Genomic DNA, 25,469 nt, shown 5'->3' with positions numbered 1-25,469 from the left:
AACACTAAATGTTCTCATACATATTTATCTAAATGAATACAATGTAAGAGTCACTTTTCTAGCCTGATTTTGCCAGTAACTTTCTGCACTTCCTTGCATGAAGCACGTCTGATTGCAATCACAGAAGAACAAAGAAGAATATGAGCCATGCAATATTTATCTTATAAAACCACCTGACTTCTAGAATCCAAGGAAATAAATCTTGGCACTGACCTATGCTATATGCAGAAAACAACAGAATCATCAATTACACCTACAGAGGGAATGACTGGCAGTGGCAGCGAATCTGCTGGGCAGGTGTTAGAAGCAGGTGCTGACCTTTCATTACATTTGATTGTTTTTCTTTGGTCCATATTGATGAGAATATTGAGTTAAATTTGTTATTTTTCAGACCCCAAAGAATCATGACAATTCTCGAGAGCTTTTGAGGACCTTTTTTCCAGTTTAATTCAAAAGAGGTTTTATTGATCCCCTGTGTTTCAACACAAGTGTTTAATGATTTGTCCTTAGTGAGAGATTCTTACTTTCACTGTCAGCGTGAGTCTATAAGCAAGTAATCTACTTGATTTGGCTTCCTTTTACCATAAAGCATTTTCAATTTACACTCGGCACTCAGCTTCTAGTAGACAAACTCCTTCAGTCATTTTAATTACTGCTTATTAATACAAGAGGGCTGTCTATTATACATTTGTTCCTACCAGATATTGGCTAATATGAACACTTTGGCATCTTCTAAAAAAACAACACATTTTCTATGTCCTAGTTTTTGCTTGGCCTTTACTCAGCCAAGAAATGTCCATCTGCTCCATATCTCCAGTTCATCCCTATTTTGATGTCAGTGGAGACTGAACAATTTGTAACGTATCGTATTCTTATTATAATAAAACAAATAAGCAAATATGTGTTTATCTGTCTAGATATGTGGTAAGTTAGTGGTACAATGAATATTAAAGCCACAAAACAGCACTGGAATCAAATAGGTTGCAAGAATCCTGCTGAAAGGATGCAGAAAGATTCAATCTCACTGTAGTATAGATAGAGGGTAATGTTGGAGGATTAAAGAGACTCCGTTAGCGCAGAATGACTGTTCAGATCATGTACCGGTGCTCGGTGCACAAAGACATGGGCAAATATTTAAGTGCACCTTCCTAGCCCCTTGCTTTCCCTCTATTTATGCAACTCTCAGACTGTATCAAGGCAGAATTGTCAATCAAAGAAGTGGGGCATGGAGATTTGAGGGGAGGAGCACTTAAATGCTTGGCCCCACCATGGTACACCAAGTGCCTGTACTTGGTTTAAACAGTCAGTCTTGTGCTGAAAGAGTCTGAGACCCTTTAATATTAGTGTGCAAAATACCACGGCCTTGAATGGAGTCTGTCAGCACAGAATGACTATTCAAACCAAGTACAGACGCTCTGTGCTCCACAGCAGGATCAATCATTTATATACATATTCCCACTTGCTTGTTTCCATCTATTGCCACACTTCTCTGGTTCTATGAAACCAGAGCTGTCAATCAAAGAAGAGAAGGTGGAGATTGAAAACAAGCAGGTGAGAAATTGTATTTAAATGATTGGGTATGCCATGATGCATCGACCAGCGGTACTTAGTTTGAACAGTCATTTTGTGCTGACAGAATCCCAAGGAAGACCTGGTGCTTGATTGGCTCCATTTTTTTCATCATTTTAGGGTCAATTCTCCATGACCTTCTTTGCTAAGGGGGAATCTGTGGACAAGTTCTCCAAGTTTTGTTGCTTATGGCACAACGTTACACGATACTTAAATATTGGGAAACGCAGACAATTCCAACTACTGAGGAATGGTTTGAAATGGTAAAAACTTGGATGAAATGTAAGAACTAGTGATGAACAAATGTGCTGGGATAAGGTGTTATCCGAGCATACCTGGGTGCTGAGTGTCTTCGGTGTGCTCGAATATGTTCGAGTCCCTGTGCCTGCATATCTTGTGGCTGTTCGACAGCAGCAACACTTGCCTAGATTGCCTAATAGGCAATCCATGCTTGTGTTGCGGCTGTCGAACAGGTGTGGGACATGCCGGCACGGAGACTCAAACATATTATTCGAGCACGCCGAAGACACTCGGTTAGCACCCAAGCATGCTCGGTTATCACCTTATCCGAGGACGTTCTCTCATCACTAATAAGAACCTGGAGCAATCCAATTCTGAGAAACATTTTCAGGCTTGGTCCCAGTGGTTTATGGGGAGATTTTCCCCAGGATGTATATGACTTTAGCTGCACTCTAGAAATCTTTTCTCACCTGATGTGGTACCTTAATCTTACTGCAAATTGTGTTGTTTTGTTGGTTTATTGTCAAATAAAAAAAAATAAGTAAGCCTACGTGAGCTCAATCCTTTCTAACCAAATGCACATAGCGATAACAATGGCTGTCTCCAAAGTATGCCTGCCCATGATACGATGTATCAATTTCCAATTTAAGAAAAAAATTTGAGATTCATGAAATTGGACTCTTCCAGATTCATCAAATTGGTGCATAAAGGATAGACATGGCTCCCCTTCTTAGATGCTCTTCACTTGCACACCACACATCAAGTCAGTTGTAATAATACATGAGTGTTTAGTGACAGAAAGTCATGCGTGTTGTTAGCAAATGTAAAATATTTCACTTCTATCTGCCACCATCCTTTTTAGGCACTTTTTGAACATTAAGAAAAAGTGGGTATGAAAGTGCCTCAATCACATAAATTTAAAGAGAGCAATGCAATACAGTTTTGGACTATAGAAAACAATGGACTTTCTTGAATCCTGTTCAAAAGGTTATATCCATGGAAGAGATAGAGAACTATCAAAATAAATGCCAACATGTGGGTTCTGCATTGAACGGTTCTTATTTTATGAAGAAAATATATATTGACAATCTTATTGAGGATATTAACAAGTGAAAGCAGCTCCAGGGAAAAAAAAAAGATTATTATTGTACCATATAAATACAAGTCGTTGATCAATAAAGAATTGCTTTAATCTTCAATTGCCACTCATTTACCAATTTTTCTTCCATGTAAATGGACCCTTAGCAGAGAGCTTTTTTTTTTACTTGGGATAGTAACACTGTACGCTGCTTCAGCAGGGTCTTCTCTTCTTTGATATTGAAGTTAATATTGCTTTCATTAAAAAAAAAGCAGAACACGATGATGCTAAAAAATTATAGAATATCATTATTCCAAAGATCTGGCATTCAATGATTTGTTTTTTTTTTTCTACTTTTAACCCTTTCCCGACATCTGCCATTCATCTTTGGTGTATGTTAGGTTCTCATGTATAATAAGGGCTCAAGAGCTGTATTTGCATTTTACTCAGCAGATGCTGCCTGTATCAACCACCAGTATCTGCCTCTAACAGTATTGATCAAAGTTGAGCTCACGTCACTGCTGTTAACCACTTAAATGCTGTTGTCAATCTCTGACACTGGCTTTTAAGGTGCTTAGTCCAGGAGGCATGCCATTTTGTGTGCCCATTAGCCACCACTCACCATGCCACGACCATGTGTACCAATGAGTTGCCCCCAAAATATTGAGGGGCTTTATAATATTTCTTTCTTAATCACCTGCCATTACTGATCATTAAAATATAACCTTCGTTTTAATTTTTATTTAATAAATCAATAATATACATGAAAATAAGCAACTTTGTAATATATCTTATCAGAGAAAAAAAGTGGAGGGAGAGCAGAAGGGAGAAGGTAGAGACAGAGCTTCTTTCCCCTCTGGTCTACATAGAACTTTATCAATAGCACCTGCCATTGCCTCTCTAGATTTTTCTGATAAGATATACTCCAAAGTTGCTTATTTTCACATGCACTATAGAGTTATGAAATAAAAATTTAAACAATGGATACTCGTTAAGAATAAAATTATTTAAAAAATAAAAATTAATATGTTTGGTATGGACACAGCCATAAAAATGCAATCTATCAAAATATAAAATAATTTAACACATATGGTAAATGCTGTAAAGCACAAAAAAACCAAAATTGCTGTTTTTTTGGGATGCCACGCCTTTGCAAAAAGATGCAATAAAAAGTGATCAATATATTACATTTATGCCAAAAAATTACAAATAAAAACATTCTGTTGCCCTATAAGAAAAAAGCTCTAACAAAGTTCAAATGAGAAAAAAATTACTTGTCTCAGAAAATGGCAAACAATTTTTTTTCTCTCACAAATTTTTGATTTTTTTTTAAACAGTAAAATAAAACAATATACATTTGGTATCACTGTAATGGTATTAACCTGAAGAATCGTATTGCTGGGTCATTTTTTACAACATTTTAAGCTTTTTAGACGTGGAACCTTTTTCCCATTTTCCAGTAAATTGTATGGTAAAAAAAAAATGGGTCTTTCAAAATTACAACTCGTTCTGTAAAAAAATGTGCATATGTAGACTGAAAAAAAAGTAAGAAAAAAAAATAACAGCTTAAGAACAAAAATTTGGCTGTGGTGGGAAAGGGTTAATTTTAGGAGGAGGATGCATGCTCCATTGGCCATAAACTTCCTTTTCATGCAAAAAGAGAAAAAAACAGCTGAATAGAATTTTACCAACAGCTTCAAGGGACAGATTGTGAAGAATTCTGCGTGTAACTAATACTCATATGCCAATGATAACAATTGAAAGTCATTCTTCGACATCTTTCTTCCAATTCTAAAGAAAAGTGCTTACAAGTAAAACACTACTACCCCTTATAGTCAACAGAGTATATCTAGGAGTATATTGTTGTCTTTTTTTTCACATTTTTCAAGTTTGATTTGTGTAAACATAATCCCTAGGGTCAAAACAGGAAAGAACAGAAATAATTTAGAATATTTATTTTGAAATACTTTTGTAACTAAGGCTTCACTCACTTTTAATAAAGTGAACTTTGATCACCATAGACGCATATGCTCAAGGCTCAGTTCAATAAAGTGCAAAAGCACATGGATATTATGGCTGCGAAAAATGGCAAGATTTTGCGTGTTGAATATTACTATTTACTTTCAAACACATATTTTTCATGTTTTTCCCACTTAAATGTTCACTTTTGTTTGAAAATACTTTGCATAAATCAATAGTACAGGCAAATTAATGAAACTTTGTAATATATATGATCAGAGAAATCTAATTCTTTCTCTACTTATGAGCCACTTCTTCCTTTTAATTTCCCTCCACCTCCTGAAATCGCCATCCACTCTGAAGAACAGTTCAAATCTGTCTTGGTCAAAGCAAGATGGACTGGCAGCTCATTGAGGCGTCAGATTACAATACCTATTATTCTCGATATAGGGTAGTAAGCAGGATTCAGCACATTAACAGACTTCAAACTACTGTTTTAGCTGAAACTAGTGCTGGATTTACAGCCACACAGCACAGTACTGTTGCATAATGTTTCCTATGCTGGTGCTACTGCGTCTGTTTAGATGATGCAGTGAAATAAGTGCAGGAATCTCTGATTTTCTCTGTATTGTAAACAGGAGATATAATTGCAGATAGTGTCCACCCTCTAAAGGTACCGTCACACTAGGCGATATCGCCAGCGATCCATGACGTTGCAGCGACCTGGATAGCGATATCGCTGTATTTGACACGCAGCAGCGATCTGGATCCCGCTGTGAAATTGCTGGTCGCTGCTAGAAGGTCTGCACTTTATTTGGTCGCTAGGTCGCCGTGTATCGCCGTGTTTGACAGCAAAAGCAAGGATACCAGCGATATTTTACACTGGTAACCAGGGTAAACATCGGGTTACTAAGCGCAGGGCCGCGCTTAGTAACCCGATGTTTACCCTGGTTACCAGCGTAAAAGTTAAAAAAACAAACAGCACATACTCACCAGCGCGTCCCCCAGCCTCTGCTTCCTGACACTGACTGAGCGCCGGCCCTAAACTGAAAGTGAAAGCACAGCGGTGACGTCACCGCTGTGCTGTTAGGGCCGGAGCTCAGTCAGTGTCAGGAAGCAGAGGCTGGGGGACGCGCTGGTGAGTATGTGCTGTTTGTTTTTTTAACTTTTACGCTGGTAACCAGGGTAAACATCGGGTTACTAAGCGCGGCCCTGCGCTTAGCAACCCGATGCTTACCCTGGTTACCCGGGGACCTCGGCATCGTTGGTCGCTGGAGAGCGGTCTGTGTGACAGCTCTCCAGCGACCAAACAGCGACGCTGCAGCGATCGGGATCGCTGTCGCTATCGCTGCAGCGTCGCTTAATGTGACGGTACCTTTAGTCAGATAGAATTGTAAATTAGAGCAATAAGCCTGCAGGGGAAAAACTGGTGAAAATGGTAGATACAAGGCATATAATGGCCAGAAGTAATCTTATTCCGGATGAGCGCCACACTTAACGTATAAAAAATCGGTCCAAGTCTCTCGGCCGAGAGTCGCACAAGTGTCATGGTCATCCATGTGTAATCTGTGCGATGATGTGATTTTCTCACACTTATGTATCCGTATGGTGCAGTATGACATGCGTATGGCTTTACAGTTCTCACTGATTTTCCTCATTGAATTTACTGGCTCAATGGGCTGAAATGAGGAAAATGTGTCCAATTTTTTCTCACACCCATAGACTTGCATTGGCGACGCTCAGGCGATATACGTGTACAATCGCAGCATACTGTGATTTCACTCACACGCTAAATATGCCCGAGAAAAAATACGGTGATGGGAGCTTCCCCATAGATTAACAGTGGTCCGAGTGCTATGTGATGTTTTCTCCCATAGCACTCGTCCGTCCGTATTCTACGTTAGTGTGACCCCGGCCTAACTCACACAGGAGTACGGATATTTGATTAAGGGCTCATTCAGATGTCAGTGATTTTTCATCAGCGTTTGTATGCCAAAACCAGGAGTGTCTCCAAAACCCGAAACAGGTGTCAATCTTTCAATTATAGTTTTCCTCTGTATGATCCACTCCGGATTTTAGCGCGCAAACACTGATGAAAAATCACTGACTTCTGAATGAGCCCTTAATCAAATATCCATACTCCTAGAGAGCTTCCCTGATCCTCTCCTCTAGAGATCCAATTATATAAACTGTGATTTGCATTACAGGGGTACATAAGTAGAAGATATTTTCTTTAAAAAAAAAGAAAGAAAAGTTCTTTTTTTTTTTCTTATTTGTAATTACTAGTAATGAGCGAATATACTCATTACTTGAGATTTCTTGAGCACGTTCGGGTGTCCTCCGAGCATTTTTTTTAGTGCTTGGAAATTTAGATTTTATTGCCGCAGCTGAATGATTTACATCTGTTAGCCAGCATAAGTACATGTGGGGGTTGCCTGGTACTTTTGGTTCTAACATTTATTTTACTTGTTGACCTAAACATCAGAGTGGGCATCATTTTCCCATACTTGACAACTAGAGAGTGTAGACTTTTTATTATTTCGTAGTTTCTTGGCATGTGAATCCTATTTGTGGAAGGCACTTTTGTAGATCTGTTATAAAAAAAAAATAGACCTTTTTGTTGCATCTATCAGGATTTCATAAAATGAATTTTGGGCACCGTCTCAGCGTGCTTGTCTAGAAATACTGACCCTGCTGGGCAGAAATACCTCATACTATCACATTTGATTTTCAGATAAAAGACTGATCCTGGGTGGTCCCTTAAAAAAGAAACACAAATAATCCTCCAGCAGACTACACTATAGTTCGAAAAATATATTTACAGTCTATTACAAAGATTACAAATGGGTGTCTATGAAATGGAATTATTGTAAATGGACTTTACTATACTTAAGGAAACATCTTAGAAATGACTTTTTTTTATTCTAACAATCAAATAAATAAAATGTCATAAAATAACAATGTACAGAGATTAAAATGACTGTAAATTAAAGTAAGCAGAAGAGCAGAAGAGTATATCCATTTGTGTTTTCTGCAGCCATCTTTGGTCCTATATGATAAAATACATTATGTAGCATTGAAATACCTGTTTTTATGAACCTCTGCGAGTAAAATAGAAAAATATAGTGCATTTTCGATGTATTCAGAGCTCACTACAGGGAAATGTGTATACAAAACAAGACAGTATAAATAAAATTTACACACTTTACACTGAAACATTTACAATTCTGTGGATGCCCACATAATCAAAGACCAAATTTTGAACGATCCCTGGGATCTTTCTTTAAACAAACCGAATCTGTTCTACATGATGGGTCGTCCACCATCTAAACATATTTTACAAATATATTTCTTACTCTAAAGATATGCACAAAGGGAATATCTAGAAAGACACAATTTATTATTGCTTCTGGTAGACAGAAAAAAAACAAACCTCTGTTCATCAGATACTTATTTAAAAAAAGCTCAATTCTAGTTACCATATGTTTAAGTATTAACTTCTGTTCTAAGATGCCCATCTCTTGAATGGTAAACAAAAGAGTTACCCTTGTCACCCTGATATATAGAGCTAAATATAAAATCTAAACCGTACAATCAAACATGGATTGCATTCAACAAGATCTTGTATAAAATATATTTTGGCTATTTCAAATCTATTGTACAAAAAAATGTTGATTCCTTAGTCACCTTGCACTTATTTGCAGGCAGTGAAAGGTTTAGACAGTGACTGTGCCACGAGAGTCTTTTGTTTTTTTATTGAACTTGACATTCGCATAGGGAAGGCTTTATATTTTACAGTACTAGTTCATACTATGTAGTTTAGGAGACCCTGTTTTTCAGAGAATTAAATAACTCTCAATTTTAGCAATTTTTTTCATGATTTAAAATTTTCACTGTTTTCTATATCAAAGGTGCCATGGCAGCACAGAGTGCCATTATTGCTTTATATTCAGCAAGTCCTTAGAAAATATGTAAAAATAACCGGTTATTAACCTGTAGTGTTTTTTTTACTTGCCTGCTGTTGATTTGCCAATGTCTACATAAATATCTAAGTCAAATGCCAGAATAACAGCATTCAAAATATAACTCTAACCATGCTAATGATATTAGTCTCCTAATAAATGTGCAATTAAACATATCGACCGACCCTCTCCGAGAAAAAGAAATCTAAGGAGAATAAACACATTAAAAAATAAGATCATATCATAAAACACAGCTTAAGGAAAATAGTTTTGCCGTATTTACCAATAATCTGGAGATTTTGTCCAACAAATATATTCTTTTTTTTAAAATGATTTATATACAGTACATTTGAAAAAGTCCATTGGGCAAAAAGGAGGTTAGAGAGCTCTGTTTGTTCTTTAATCAGGTAGTACTTTGTTATTACTGCTGTCATCCTTGCCACATGAGTCTGAACCAATTTCTCTCTCGGGAATTGTCTGGTGGCACTTAGGAGTTCAAGTCTGTAGGTGCTTGAGGATCTAGTTGGTTTTGATCTACAGCAAAACGCTATAGTAGAGAGGACTCAGTTAACTGAGCAGATTCTAGCAGCAGTTCTTGTGTAGTGAAGGCCAGTGCTGTTGTCTCATAGTCTTACCTCCCTCATAAGGGAGGCCTGTCTATCACACTTGTATTCCGGTTCCATGAAGGTGTACCATTTGTGCTCTCATAGTCTGAATACTGCTCATGATCTTCTTCTGATGGCCAACAAGTGAGATTCCTAAGCTTATGACATCACTGCAATGGACAAAAAATAAATCACATAGTTGACAATGTGAAATCACTTAGGAGAAATGTGTGTGTGTACTGTGATTTGTCACATGCATACAAAAGGGGAAGACGTACACATGTATCAAATACCAAGTACACATCAGTATTGGGTACTTAAAGGGCTTATCTGGGACCATTTCTTTTTTAAGGGCCTAGAAACTTACAGACTGGTATTCGCTAACTAGCTGCCTGCTCTAGCCAGCGTCAATCTTTGCTAGCACAGAGTGGTCAGGGGCTGCTCTTGCAGCTTCCGTTTATGCCACATCGACAGATCAGATGCTTGACTTCCACTCCGCACTGTTGAAGGAGTGTTACGAGTGATGACATGCTGATTGACAGCCATCTCCCCAGTGCCTTACTGCAGGAACTGTCTGTCAATCAGTCATGTCTCATTGACATAGCAGACCAGAAGAGCAAGAGCTTCTCTATAGACGTGAGGTCAAATGAAGCAGAAGAATTGCTGGTAGGAGCAATGATTGACCATGATCTGATGCGGGCCAAACAGGCTATTAGTTAGCAACTACCTACTTGTCAGTTCTTAGCTCAGAAAAAAATACAAATTGTAACAGATAACCATTTTAAAGTTGTCTGACCAGGTGAATGTAATTTTTTTTGGTATTTTACACCATCCCACCTGCTATTTTAAGTGGCCAGAAAACCCATTTGAATTACGTATTTAACAAAATACGGATCCACAATTGGGCAACCATAGAAATCTATGGGTCTGTAAAATGCTCTTCTGTGTGTCTGAGAATTTAAACAAAGGTTTTTGTGTGGTCAGTTCAATTAGAAAACTAACTACAGAACTATTGTCTCCTTGAAACATTTCTTATGGACCCATAAGGATTCAGCATGTGTTGTATAGCTTAGTTAACCGCTTATAACATTTATTCTACACTTACTTTATTGTCATTCCGGCAACAGCTTCAAGTGAATTGTATCCTGCGGAGCTAAAGTTTTCCTTATACCGTTCCATCTTGATAGCTTCTAACCACTCTCCAACAGAGCAGAATGTTGAGAAATCAGAAGTGTTCTGGTCAAGAAATGGGCTGATGGGTCTAAACAATGTAAAAAGAGAATACAGTCAGTTTGGGCCATAACACAGGATGATAATGAGACAAAATTGTTTTTTTTTACATGTATGGAAATGGCCATTTCCACCTCTATTAGATGAGATTAACTTCTTACAGACTACCCCATACAGAATTTGGGGTGTCCAGTAGCTTCAAGTAATGTGTTGTCTTTCCATCTAGGGGCATGGGGTGCAGAGGCAGGAGATATTGCAATAAATGGTACATGACAGGTGGTGGTATTGGTTGTGGGGGTTCTTTTACAAATCTTCCACCCATTACACATCTTCTTACCAAATCAATGTGACAGGTTTCACCAGAAATATTCCCTTCAGAAGCATAATCCTTAAGTTTTAGTTATTACTATTTATATGACTTAGTATTGACTTTTTCTAAGATAAGTAATAGTTACTTTCCTTGTATTTTAGAACATCATTCTTGTTCAGATTTTCGTAACCTAGCATTCAGAAAGCTGGATATAATTGGCAGAAGAAGCCATTATCTGCATATTAGAAAGATGTGTTATTCAAAAATCTGTTAAGTAAAGCGAAGCCAGAATTTGTTGCGGCCTAATTACATTTTGGCCATTGAAGACACTGCTCTTTTGGAATAGATCGATTAAAAAAAAAACAACGGTTTCAGCTCAGCTGTAGAAGTAATATGTCAGTCAGTAATACATGCGGAAAAAATAAAGCTTGCATACAAAAGTTCTGTATGCAGAGTACATGACGTCTTTTTAAGAAAACTACAATGGAAAAGAATGCTGTGTTATAACTTAGTGGTTAAAGTGTGGCAGTTTCCCAAAATTTCCTCTTTCAAATTCAATAACATTAAGAATTATAACTATTCTAAAATAGTGATCCTCAGAAGACCTCATAAGAATATACATGAGTACGGCATAAACACATTTTTATACTTGTGAATCAACTAAAGCTGACACTTAAAGTTTAAAAGAATTTCATATGCGTCCTCTCAATATATCTGTACATTTGAAGGAGTAACTGTGCGAGCCATATGTTAATCTAATCATTTTGCTAAACATGCAGTAAAAATATGTTGAGTCAAGCAAAAAGCTGTTTTACATTTCTCTTAAACTTTGTAGTCTAGATAGGTTAGAGGCATTAGAACGGCCGGGGAGCAGAGAGAAGGTTTCATTTACATTAACATTTAAATTACAAAGTGAAACTCTTATGTATACACTAAAACAAATATTTTCTGTTAGATTATTGTGTTACATTTGCATATTGTTTATTTAAAGGGAACCTGTCACCTGAATTTGGCGGGACCAGTTTTGGGTCATATGGGCGGGGTTTTCGGGTGTTTGATTCACCCTTTTCTTACCCGCTGGCTGCATGCTGGCCGCAATATTGGATTGAAGTTCATTCTCTGTCCTCCGGAGTACACGCCAGCACAAGGCAATGTTGCCTTACGCAGGCGTGTACTATGGAGGACAGAGAATGAACTTCGATCCAATATTGCGGCCAGCATGCAGCCAGCGGGTAAGGAAAGGGTGAATCAAACACCCGAAAACCCCGCCCATATGACCCAAAACTGGTCCCGCCAAATTCAGGTGACAGGTTCCCTTTAACATAGAAATATTCTTGGTGACATTACAAAATGGGATGAACATAGGCTATGATGGGCTTAAATACCACTATCACATCAATCACACACGATAGTACAGCAATCTGTCACAACTTGGGAAAAAAGCCACTCTTGTAGTATCGTAAGCTGTAGTAGTTACTCTTTCTGACAGTATTACCAATACTTGGAAGTACCCTCAATCACCATTTTCTCTCATTTCAGCAATTGAGCCACAGTAAAGAACTACACAATGGGAGTGACCTAGAGAAGAAGCTATAAAAGCCTTCTGCTTGACTTAAAATATTCAAAAGGGAATCACCCATTGTATACCCCATTTATTACATACTTTGGAAACACCACAGTGATGCTTCATAAAGAATACCTATAACACTGCCTTAAATAACACATATTATTACATCCAAAGGCAACATGATGTCTTTTTAAACGGTTGTCCGGACCGTTAACATTAATGGCCTAGCCCATGAATAGTGTCCACAGCAGGGTACTGCACATTCAGCCGCATTTGATTTGAATAAGTGGTGGATGTGCCATTCACGGCTGCGGACAATACACCGTCCAAAAAACTGTTGTTCAGCTCCAAATCTCAGCAGTTCCGAACACCTCCAACACCAAGAACAGCTGATTCTAAGAATAGGCCTTCAACGTTAAAATCTCAGACAACCCCTTTAAAGGTTAGGGCTTCCTTTCAATTACAATTTTGGACTTGATTTGAAGAAATTTGCCATACTAGAGCACATCAGGTAGTGTATATAGACAGTGCACATATATTGCGGAACAGGATGTAGGTGAACATTAATTCTTTTACTTCTCATGTGCAGCAGGCATGAATACAATTAGTTATGAGTTAGGATAAGTACACAATCAGCATAAGGAACGAAGCATGGTTTAAGACACAATACATGCAGATAATGTAGTTCCTTCACAGTGTAAATAGTCTGGGCAAGAATATCTAAAAGGATCCATATTAAAACAAAGAGAATATGCATACTTTTTAAAGCATTTCTAAAGGCACTAAGCTCTATATAATAGCCTTTAATCTGCTTTCTGAGTTATATATACATACCCATATTGGCATGTCCTTGTTCTTTCCTTTATAGAACATTACAGGAAATGATTGCTCATATTTGTACATGATAAATATAAATATATATATATATATATATATATATATATATATATATATATATATACGGTATATTACCTCATCTGTGTTTTTTCCCTTTTAATATGTATATCATTATACCTTGATTTTATTGTTATTTTGATTGCTTAAATAAAGTTTAGCAATTTCATCTTGGCGTCACAGTTTATTGCTCTTTTTGGTGTTTGTATTCTTATCCGTGGCCTAATCTATGGGATTGTTCATGTAGGTGTATCTGTACTTTGTATTACCTGTTACAAGTTCCCATTGGTGTTTTCAAGCTATTGGGGTTCCGGATCATTTTGTCAAGAATACCAACAATCTGCTCAAACTTTGGTCGTTCCCCGCGCTCCTTCTGCCAGCAATCTAACATTAACTGGTGAAGACCTGCAGGACAGTCCATTGGTGAAGGCAACCGATAACCCTCCTCAATAGCTTTAATAACCTACAACAGAAAAAAACAGCAATTTTACCATATGAGCCTAAAGAACCAGCAGTGTACTGTGTATTCGATTCTATAAATCAAGCCAACTTATCCCAATCAAAGGTCAGATTAGATATTGGTTAAGCTTATGTAAAATATTTATATTTATTAAGATTGTCATTTTTTTTATTGCCCACTTACATTGGCAACTTTATTTAAGCTATTAACAATAATAGCATGTTTCAAAAGTTGCTTAAGTTGAGCTGCAATGTAAAATAATCATGAGCGTGCATTGTTAATCATTTCATGATTATGTTGCAGAGTTAACAAGCTGCCAATCACCAGATGAATAAGAAAAATACTCCTTCATAAGGTGATATTATCTTTTGCCCAGAGCAAACGATCATCATTCTCGGCTGTACATCATCCTGTGTAACCAAGATACGTATTGCTGAGAACCATGGCAGCCTATGCGCACTGAGCGATCTAGAGTAGCATACTCATTGCGCATCATTTGTTCTGGCTTGCAAGTGTAAAAAGGCATTTAAATGACAGCCAATCAGTAAAAGTTTACCGACGGTCGGTTCATGTAAACAGACCGGCAGTGTCTGATGGTTGTCCCTTACAAGAAGTGACAATGTTATCAATTACTCCCATTACAGCCATTCCGTTATCAGCAATGCCTTCTGATCATGATGCGATGATAAAAATTTATAATTAACCAATGAAATAGCTACATTATTTGCAAGGAGTGCTTGGTCTTTATTGGCTTGACTTACTTGTGCTGCACATATTTTATACAGGATATATGATAAAAAATATCCATAAACACAGAATATCTAATAATATGCATAAACAAAGGTGTATAGGAAAAAAACACAACCACTGCAGATTGTGAGAATCTTTATCATATTCACTAAAACAGTTAACAACTAATTCAACAATTGTGTCTCATGCGCCTTCATGGAAAGGGAATACGTATTATTATATTGTCACCAGAAATAACCACTTTCAGAAACAGAAAGAGGAAAAAAATCTTTTAGAAAATCTAACAATTCATTCAGTGCAGCACACCTATGACAAGGCAACAAAAGAGTTAAACGTGATCCCACTGTGGTTTTGTGCTGAGTCCTGCTTTCATAATAGAGAAACCTTTAACTGCAAATGTGGTGGTTAAGTTAAAACATATTGCTGCAAACTTCATTAAACCCTGGAGACCCGAGTGGAAATGCACGGAGAGAATCAATCAAAGGGACATGTAAAAGGTTAGAATGATGTTATAAGGTAATTCATGTCACTGACATTGAGTTATAAAGCACTTGGAAAAAAACACTGGTGTAGTATTCATGTTCCTGAATATCATGCAGTGAAGGATTGTCTGAAATTGACTTGTGGGAAGACTGCGACACAAAAGACTTTCTCAACCTTAACAGGGGAAACAAGTTTGACTGGTGAGTGGCAATTAATTCTTATCCTGATGGCAATGCAGCAAAATGAAAGGACCAATTCATAAATAAAATGGATTTTTATTCATAAAACTGTGAACTCATAGCTAGAAATGAATTATTAAGATGTTTTTCATTTTTAGTAAAATAGATTTCTAGACTTTGTAATTTTTACGTGGACATGCAAAATTGTTATATAAGAGAACTAAGACAACATGCATGTTATATATATATATATATATATATATATATATATATATATATATATAAATATATATATATATATATATATATATATATATATATATATATATATATATATATATATATATATATTAGGGCTGGCGGAACGCACCGAGTAAATATAAAGATAGTAAAGGTGCGTTTGCAGCCCGGGGTCCACCGTGCAGGAGTGGAACCTGCTGCTAGTTAATGGCGACACTATATGGCGGTACGCCAGAATAGATACGGGTTCAGTCACCCGGTCTGTATAGGAGCGAACTCTTTGCTTCACAGAGTCACTGGGAATAAAGGTAACGCTGTGCCCTGTTAGCAGTCACAGGGTGCAGCAAATGGATACTAGTGGGATCCCTGCAATTCACCCCCAATATGCTGGTGATTGATCCCGCTCTGACCCTCGGTGGCTTTTGAGCCCGCGCCTGAGGACGCCCTGAGTCATATGCTGGGATCAAGCGGGAGTTCCCACCCTACACTGACGGATTGTCAGGAGAAACTGGAGATAGCCGCACAGAGTGCGTAGAGCACTGCACTGGTGGTCACTGCTGATTAGACGCAGTATAGATTGTGCCTTGTGAAGGATGGCACTATCTGGCGCTAGACAGCTCCAACATTCGTGAACATTCATCAACTCTAGGGATTGGAATGATTCGGAGCTTTCACCAGAACAGGCATACATCCACACATACACACAATTACTGATTTATACTAGTGCATGGCCGAGCGGCCATGCAAACCCTTTATAGCTGCTGCTCTCCAGGACCTTCCTAGTGTACCAATAGGAGCTGCTACAGGGCCTGAGTGTGTGACCCCCGACCTCAAATGAGAGGTCTTCCCTTGGGCATGCTCAGAAGGAGAAAAGCAGGACTTAGTCCCAGGAGCGCCTGCTCGCTGCTGAACAGTATTGGTTATAGTGGCTGAACCTGGAGGGGCAGCAGTAACCAAACGCGCAGTATCTGTCTGAGCAGGCGCTGGGACTGACGTCTCCGCTGAGCAGGCTCCACTGCGGCCGGAGGAGAATGAGAGACTGCAGCGGAGATGGTTCGAGATTCCCCCTGTGCAGCGGCGGGAACTCGACACCTAACATATATAGATATGGAGGACATACAGTGGGTGCGGAAAGTATTCATACCCCTTTAAATTTTTCAATCTGTTTCATTGCAGCCATTTGGTAAATTCAAAAAAGTTAATTTTTTTCACATTAATGTACACTCTGCACCCCATCTTGACTGAAAAAAATGAAATGTAGAAATTTTTGCAAATTTAATAAAAAATAAAAACTGAAATATCACATGATCATAAGTATTCAGACCATCTGCTCAAACACTCATATTTAAGTCACATGCTGTCTGTTTCCTTGTGATCCTCCTTGAGATCACAGCTCACAGTCCTTCTCAGATCAAATGAGAATCATGAGGTCAAAGGAACTGGCCAAAGTGCTCAGAGACAGAATTGTGGCAAGGCACAGATCTGGCCAAGGTTACAACAGAATTTAGGCAGTACTCAAGGTGGCCTCCATAATCCTTAAATGGAAGCACCAGAAGTCTTCCTAGATCTGGCCGACCAACCAAACTGAACAATCGTGGGAGAAGAGTCTTGGTGAGAGAGGTAAAGAAGAACCCCAAGATCACTGTGGCTGAGCTCCAGAGATGCAGTAGGGAGATGGGAGAAAGTTCCACAAAGTAAATTATCACAGGAGCCCTCCACCAGTCGGGCCTTTATGGTAGAGTGGCCCGACAGAAGCCTCTCCTCAGTGCAAGACATATGAAAGCCTGCATAGAGTTTGCTAAACAACACATGAAGGATGCCCAGTCTATGAGAAATAAGATTCTCTGGTCTGATGAGTTGAAGATAGACCTTTTTGGTGATAATTCTAGGCGCTATGTGTGGAGAAAACCAGGCACTGCTCATCACCTGCCCAATACAATCCCAACAGTGAAACATGGTGGTGGCAGCATCATGCTATGGGGGTGTTTTTCATTGCAGGGACAGGATGACTGGTTGCCATTGAAGGAAACATGAATGCAGCCAAGTACAGAGATATCCTGGATTAAAACCTCTTCCAGAGTGCTCTGGACCACAGACTTGGCCAAAGGTTCACCTTCCAACAAGACAATGACTCTAAGCACACAGCTAAAATAACAAAGGAATGGCTTCAGAACAACTCTGTGACCATTCCTGACTGGCCCAGCCAGAGCCCTGACCTAAAGCCAATTGAGCATCTCTGGAGAGACCTGAAAATGGCTGTCCACCAACGTTCACAATCCATCCTGACGGAACTGGAGAGGATCTGCAAGGAAGAATGGCAGAGGATCCTTAAATCCAGGTGTGATAAACTTGATGCATCATTCCCAAGAAGACTCATGGCTGTACTAGCTTAAAAGGGTGCCTCTACTCAATACTGAGCAAAGGGTCTGAATACTTATGACCATGTGATATTTCAGTTTTTCTTTTTTAATAAATTTGCAAAAATTACTACATTTGTTTTTATCAGTGATGATGGGGTGCAGAGTGTACATTAATGAGAAAAAAATGAACTTTTTTGAATTTACCAAATGGCCGCAATGAAACAAAGAATGAAAACCTTAAAGGGGTATGAATACTTTCCGTACCCACTGTACCTTCAAATCAGCAAAAGAATGGCTTCGGCAGAAGATGACCAATGTTTTGGAATGGCCGAGCCAGATCCCAGAAACATACAGATCAGTTCTGGACCCCACTTAATAGAAAATAAGCCCTGGAGTTAGAAAAGGTACAAAAAAAGCCACAAAACTGATAGGAGGCGAGGAGGATCTTAGTTCTGAAGAAAGATTAGCATAATTAAATGTATTGAGAAGAGATGTCTAAAGACTGCATTTACACAGCCGAAATGTGGCCTGTTAAAACACTTCTGATCAATGACATACAATCCAGTCAGTGGTCGTTTAATAGCCAGTTTTAAGAGACCGACTGCGCTTTCATGCTCAAAGGACATTTGCTAACACCATTGTTCTCAGCAGAACATGTCTTGGATGATGTGCTACAGAGAATGATGATTTTTAAGATCAAGCCTAAAAATACCTTAACCCAGCAAATGAGAGTTTTGCTTATTCATCGGGTGATTGACAGGCAGGAATACACCTTGTTTAAGGTAGGAATACACCTTTAATACAACCATGTTCACACTGGCCTATTGTAGAATGATCCCAAAAATAATAGTTAAAGTGACTAGTCATATGACTCAACTCTGAAAGTTGGTGCGCAAAAATAGATGTATTATACCTTGCTATCAAACAACCAAAGCAACATGATCTAAGGTTATATATATAAAAATATTTTTCAGCACACCTCAGAAAGAATTGTATAAAAAATGGAGCTTTGATGGGCCAAAATAATATATGACTTGTTTTTTCCCTTGTGATAAAGTAAGACGGAAAAGCACAAAGATTAACAGTAGCAGCAAGAAAGTGATGATAAACGAACCTCCTTGCATGGGAATATTATATGATAGGAAAAGCACTAGATATGCCTCAGTCTTCAATAACAGCCTGTCCACGGATGATTTGTCTGATGAGACCATCTGCCGTTAAGGACTAGATTCAATGAAGATATCACTGCTCAATAATATGTTTGCTAATTCCGCTACAAACAGGAGTGTGACATTAGAGACGGCGGTTAAAGCTGAAAGTCAATTGGCGAGCTGCTCAAGATAAGACATGCTTAAAATTAAACTTTGAAAACACTGAAACACTGCAGCAAGTGACTTATGAATTGAATCTCTTCACAGCTTATGTCCAGCTCGGGGATAAATACTGATGAGAGCCTCCTAACTCTGCGAGCTGAACAATAAATGATAAACCCTACTTCCCATGCGCTTGTTTGAATGTTAAGCAGCTGTAGCTTTACAATCATTTTATATTCTTGTCAGAGATGTGTATGTTTGTTGGTAGAGCTTGAGGAAGGTGTCAAAGATATGAAACTTTACTGAGTACCAAGGGGAATGTAAATATTGCTTTTTCCCAGCCCCAAGGATTTGTTTGCACATATTTTGACAGTCCATGAAATCTTTGACACTGAGCCCTGTCAGATGTTAACAACATTGCACTCTGAAAAGGCAAAAAAAAACAAAAAAAAAAAACAGTTCATCATAAACTTTTTATATCTTTTTCAGGCTTTGTGATCTCTGTCTCCAAAACTATCATGCGTAAGAAGGCTTAATTTAACTGAAGTGAACGAGTTAGATTTTACAGTGCATAAAACGTAAGACAATTTTATATTGTGCACTGGGAAAAGAAATGATTTATGAAATAGTGGCAATGGTCTGTTTTCTAATGCCTGATTTTCCATTCCCCACTGCGTTTGGGGAATTCTTTCCTTTCCCTACCCTATGTTTTTATCCCCTTTCCCCTTTTCCATACTATAAAATGTCAAAATGTTCAATAAAACATATTTGAAAAGAATGAAATAGTGGCAATAAGAAAACTTTTAATGTCTTGAAGAATAAACAATTTTATCTTATTTCTTCAGAAATCAACAGTATACATGAAAACAAGAAACTTTGTAATATATCCTATTAGTGAAATCCACTTCTTTCTCCTCCTGAACTGATCATTCATTCTCAAACTTCTCAATTAGCACGCCCCCGGAAGAAGCTTGCGGGCGAAACGTGCGTCGGGGCGCATGAGGAAGGATCAGGTGGACTCTCACTTCGTATAGCTGCCGGTTTTTTGGTTTCTGCACTGATTGTAAGTAATAAGGATCTGTGTACTATTATAATTATTTATACCCATGCACCCCTGACATCGATATGCTATAAGCAATATATACTGTCATAGTACGAGGGTGGCTAAGTAGCTGTGATTGATACCAGGGTGGTGTGAATCTGTTTCCCCCATCTCTATGGGTGGTTAGTAGATTTATAATATACCACTATCTGTACATGTGTAGAATTGTTTTGAGCTTACCATACCAGGCAGGCGACATTGGTATTTTAATAACCAGTGTAGCAATGTGAGAGTTTTCCCTTTTCCATTCCTTTGACACTCTGTTTATAATTTTATGGTTTGTTTGTTTATGGATTTTATTGTCAAAGGATATATTAAAGATTGAATTTTTAAACATACATTTTGGATCTCTTCATGTGGCTAAAATAATATAAGTCCACAATAGTTGTAAAATTGTTCGGAAGTGCCAAAGAATAAGATATAGTGGACTTAGGGATAATCATTCTCAATTAACAAGTAGAATCTGTCTTCAGTGAATACAAATTTTATCACTACTGAGATAGAAGGTGACAGTTGGTTCTCCTAAAGTTCTATGGAGAACTGTTGCTTCAGGAAAACTTGTGCCTGCCTCTAGCCTCTTCCTCTCCCTTCTCCATAGACATTTAAAGCACCAATTGCCATCTCCTATCTCATTAAAGGAAAATATGTCTTCACTGAATATAAATTTTACTCATGAATTTAAAGTGAAAGATCAATCTAAGAGATTAAATGAGCAAATTTCTTTGATAATATATTTTCATGTGTACTATTGATTTATCAAATAAAAATGAAAACAACAGGTACTCGTTAAAGCAGATCTGTTACCAGATTTAACAATACAAACTGCATATATTATTACACCAATATCTTAGATCATATGTTAAAATGGATATAATCATGAATTTAAGAAAACCATTTATGGCAAAGCTAGAGCTGGACTCAAAAGCTTTTCTGAGGAAGGTAAATTAAAAAAAAAGATTATACAGCCATTCTGACATGGTAAGTAAACCAGTCTCATCAGATTTAAGATATCTATTTAATAATGCATCCAGTTTTTATTGTGTAGATCGTTGACTGACCATTTTTACAACTTATCATTTTTGAAATGCTTACATCCTGGTTGGACATATCCCAGTAAGGCCTTTCACCGTACGACATTACTTCCCACATTACAATTCCATAACTCCATACATCACTGGCTGATGTAAATTTGCGGTACTGGATTGCTTCTGGAGCTGTCCATCGAACTGGGATCTTTCCTCCCTTTCAAAACAAAAAACAATTATTAAAGTTTGCATACAAGAGAAATGTAAGTTGGTTTCTACACTAAACATAAAATTGACAGTGTAGCGTTAAGTTCCAAGAAAACCAGAAATACAACAAAAAGTTGGGTTTTCTGTTCAGCTGTAAATTTCTATGATAAATCACTATGATAAATGTATGTTTTTCTATAATCCAAACCTGCAATTTAAATGTAAAAATTTCAAAAGAAATGGTGAAAGGCATTTGAGGTTTGTCAAAACAACCTTTAATGTACATTCGCATCTTTATAGCTATTCTCTACATATACACTGTCGCACTCACACTTTGACCTCTTTCACACCTCCGTGTCTCCGGTACGTGCGGGGACAGTTTTCACACATACCGAAGACACTGACACACGTAGACCCATTCAAGTGAAAGGGTTTGTGTACATCTCAGTGTTTTTCCACGAACCCGTGTGTCTGTGGGCAAAACATGCTGACATTTTTTACTGTCAGTTGGCACTCAAATGGTAATGTGGCTTGAAAAGACAAATTATTTATTGTGCATCCATAAAGCAAAAAGTGAATGTTTTCAGTCCACATCTGGACCTTCATCAGAACACATTTACTGGTATAGTAGATATTATCAATATCCTGTCGTTTGCAGATCCAAAGGTTTCAAGTTGCCTGGATGCCTTGATATGTCCTGTATGCGCCAGTGCAGAGCAGTATGCGACCAAAGTCGCGGAGGATAGAGCTCTCCTCTCCGTCGGCGCATACAGTACATGTCAAAGCATCCAGGCAACTTGAAACCTTTGGATCTGCAAATGACAGGATATTGATAATATCTACTATACCAGTAGATTTGCTGTGATGAAGGTCCGGATGTGGACCGAAAGCGTTCACTTTTTGCTTTATGGATGCACAATAAATAATTTGTCTTTCCAAGCCACATTACCATTTGAGTGCCAAGTTCGTTTCTCTTTTTGGACAATTTTGGGCTGGACGCCCTACTTGAGCACCTCCCATCCTATATTGTATGAGTGCCGTGTTTTAATACCTCAATTTTTTACCATCAGCACTGGATGCAAAACGTCCCGCACACGTGCACTCGGATGACCCAAATAGATGTCATTCGTGTGACACGCACTGGCGCCAGGGAAGAAGCGCTACAGTAAGTGCTGCTCCCCGGCACCGGGTGCTGAAGATGGCTCTCAACATTCTCCCCTTGCTCGCTCTAATCGCTGGCAGAGCAGGGGATGATGAGTTATATTCAAGTGGTGGGAATAATAGCCCCTTCAGCCGCCGCCTGCTGTCATTGTGATCACTGGAATACAAATCTCATCATTCTCCCCTGCTTGCGCTGATCACCGGCAGAGCAGGGGAGAATGATGAGATCAGTCTTCACCACCCGGCACCAGAGAATAGCGCATAGTGTAACGCTTCTTCCCTGGCGTCTGTCTATGTAGTACTGATGCAGCACATGTTTGCCACACGTGAGCAGCAGGTATTACACACACGGATACACAGACACTGTCATCTCTGGTACTGTTTTTTTCCAGTACAATGGAAAAAATGGATGCGTGAAACCGGCCTTAGGAAATCTAAGCTAAAGTCATTCAAAGATATGTTTTGTATCTGCCTGAAAACTAGGACTGTAATCTAAAGTAATTAGCATAAGATTACACTCAAACTAATATTTTCAAAAACATTAATCAGAGCGGATGGAATAAGTCTGTGAATTGCAACGTGCGTCTGAATTTAGCCTTGACGGAGCATTCCAGTTTAAAAAAAACCTTGTCACTGACTGTGGTTTATTTAAAAAAAATCTGTGCTTTACTCACCCTGCCTGACCCAGCACAGAGTCTGTCACTGCTCTCAGTGTTTGTTATCGTCTACTGCACCAATGTCATGTCGACAGCACTGTAGCCAACAACTGAGCTCCCAAGTTGACGGTAGGAGCCACTCAAAGACATTGAGTTCACCGATTGGCTGCAGCTCTGTCAATGTTATGTCAGCACTGCAGAGCAATGACGAACATGCACAGAAAAGGGCGCTTGTGCAAGAAAAGTATATGGGCACCCTGCAGTCTAATAGTTCTGCTACGGAAGAAGCTCCTTGCTGCTTTGGAAGTAGAAGTGAGTCTTCTTATCTCTTGGACCATTGGCTGCACAGGTTGCACTTTTCTGCCCTTACTGCAGACAATAACAGACACCAAGAGCAGCAGTGGAGACTCAGCGCTTGACATGGGGAGTGTGAGTAAAGCACAGGTTTGTTTTTGATTTTAAACAAAGTGAAGCCACGGGACAAGGATTTGCTGAAAACAGAAAACCTTCTTAAGAAATTACATATTCCACGATAATTTTCCTTCAACTGTTATTTATTATAGGTAAAATATCCTTCTAAAATCCCTGCTCTGATCCACTTTTACCCTTAGTAACATACTAGAGTCAAAGGCAACTCTAAAATCTCCTCACCATGTCTCCAAAACAAGAGTTTCTATTTCCTTCTCCTTGTAGGATCAAGTTCATTTTCATTAGAATGTTGTTCTACAGTGACCCCCTCAAATGAATAAATAGCTGAATAGAAAATAATCCGACTATTGTTTGAGTGTGTACACATACACAAAAGTAATGGAAGGTTATTAACGATTTTTGCCTTTTCAATAAACACAGCACAAAAACAAGCGCTAAATTGCAATCTGGGTGAGCACTAGATTATTTTCTCAGATGAGGAGATCCTGCATGTACTTAATCGTATTGGGCAGAAAGCAAGATGCTGAGATTGTAAAGGAAAAAATAAATATATAAATCACAAAGAATGATGCACATCAAAATAAAAATATAGTTATCTTGTTTTAAGATTTACAGAAATTGAAGTTACATAGTTTCTATAGGTTGAAAAAAGACCTAGGTCCATCACGTTCAACCTGTCTCCACCAATTATTAAAGGCCTTTAGCACAAAAATAAGCACCAATCTTTAAGAATGAAAAACCACAAAAAAATCATGTTGAATGACACAAAAAAACATGCTACAGCTGTCAAAACTGGAACTAAAGATTTGCTGTGTCAATTCACTGCAGTGATTAAGGAGTAAACGAGTAAGTGCACTCTTGACAAGTCAGTTACTCTTTTTTTCCTTGTAACATGACAAGAGACATGTAAGAAGTTTAGATCGGTGACGGCCTGGGTGCTAAGACTCCAACCAACAAAAAGCTCTGCTGCCTTCTAAAATGATGGGTTAGAAGCACTCCATTGAGTGTGGTCTCTGCTTTGTAGCTGTTGATGGATTCAAAGACCCTCTATAGAGAGAGAAGATGGCAATCATTCACAGACCGATCAAAAACTTCTGACATGTCTTTTATGACATGTCAAATGTTTTGCAAAGGTGCAGTACTATATATTTAAAGATATAAGTCAAAGACTTAAAATGATTGAGGGAGGCTTACTACTGGGCCTTGATTTCAAATTGTGGTGACAGACTGAACTCCGGAAAACATTCAAGACAAAATATAGAAGATTAAGAAAAACCTAACAAGATGAATAAAAAAGATGAAAAGGATTGCCAAATGCCCAGAAATTCCAGGACTGTCTGTAAAAACAAGAATATATTTTTCCTGTCAAAAGAAAAATTAGAGGGGTCTGAGATTTTCTTGAAGCTGAAGAAGCTTATACAGATTATTATAACTGTAATTGTCATCATTTTACAATTTGCAGTGAATTCAATTAATGTCTTCATATCAGAATCATGGGCTGTAGACATGTATCACTTAAAATCCCAAAGACCTGTCATGGTTTTTCAATATGTCGGTAAGAAATATTGTCAACCCTGGTGATGAATATGACCATCTTTCAATTTACCATATGTATACGGCTAGCTTTCAAGATGGATGTAAGGCAATAGTCTCTCTCCTATTACATTGATACATTATTGCAGTGATAAGA

At 38.2% G+C, this 25,469-nt stretch overlaps 1 protein-coding gene across 4 annotated transcripts in view; it reads right to left on the bottom strand.

Moving 5' to 3' along the window:
• Window positions 1–7,645: 7,645 nt before the first annotated feature.
• EPHA7 (EPH receptor A7) overlaps window positions 7,646–25,469 on the bottom strand; it is a 292,750-nt gene continuing 274,926 nt past the window's right edge. For all 4 annotated transcript variants that reach the window (XM_077289713.1, XM_077289714.1, XM_077289711.1 and 1 more), the window contains 4 exons: window positions 21,394–21,543; window positions 13,684–13,877; window positions 10,519–10,674; window positions 7,646–9,583 (listed from right to left, as the gene is read on the bottom strand). In XM_077289713.1, coding sequence (XP_077145828.1) covers window positions 9,469–9,583; window positions 10,519–10,674; window positions 13,684–13,877; window positions 21,394–21,543 — 615 coding nt within the window. In that variant the 3' untranslated portion in view covers window positions 7,646–9,468. The remainder of the gene's footprint in view (window positions 9,584–10,518; window positions 10,675–13,683; window positions 13,878–21,393; window positions 21,544–25,469) is intronic.

Source organism: Ranitomeya variabilis, chromosome 2 (assembly GCF_051348905.1).
Source record: "Ranitomeya variabilis isolate aRanVar5 chromosome 2, aRanVar5.hap1, whole genome shotgun sequence".
Classification (NCBI taxonomy): domain Eukaryota; kingdom Metazoa; phylum Chordata; class Amphibia; order Anura; family Dendrobatidae; genus Ranitomeya; species Ranitomeya variabilis.
Note: the sequence above shows the minus strand (reverse complement) of the source record. Positions and strands in the feature narration are given on the sequence as shown.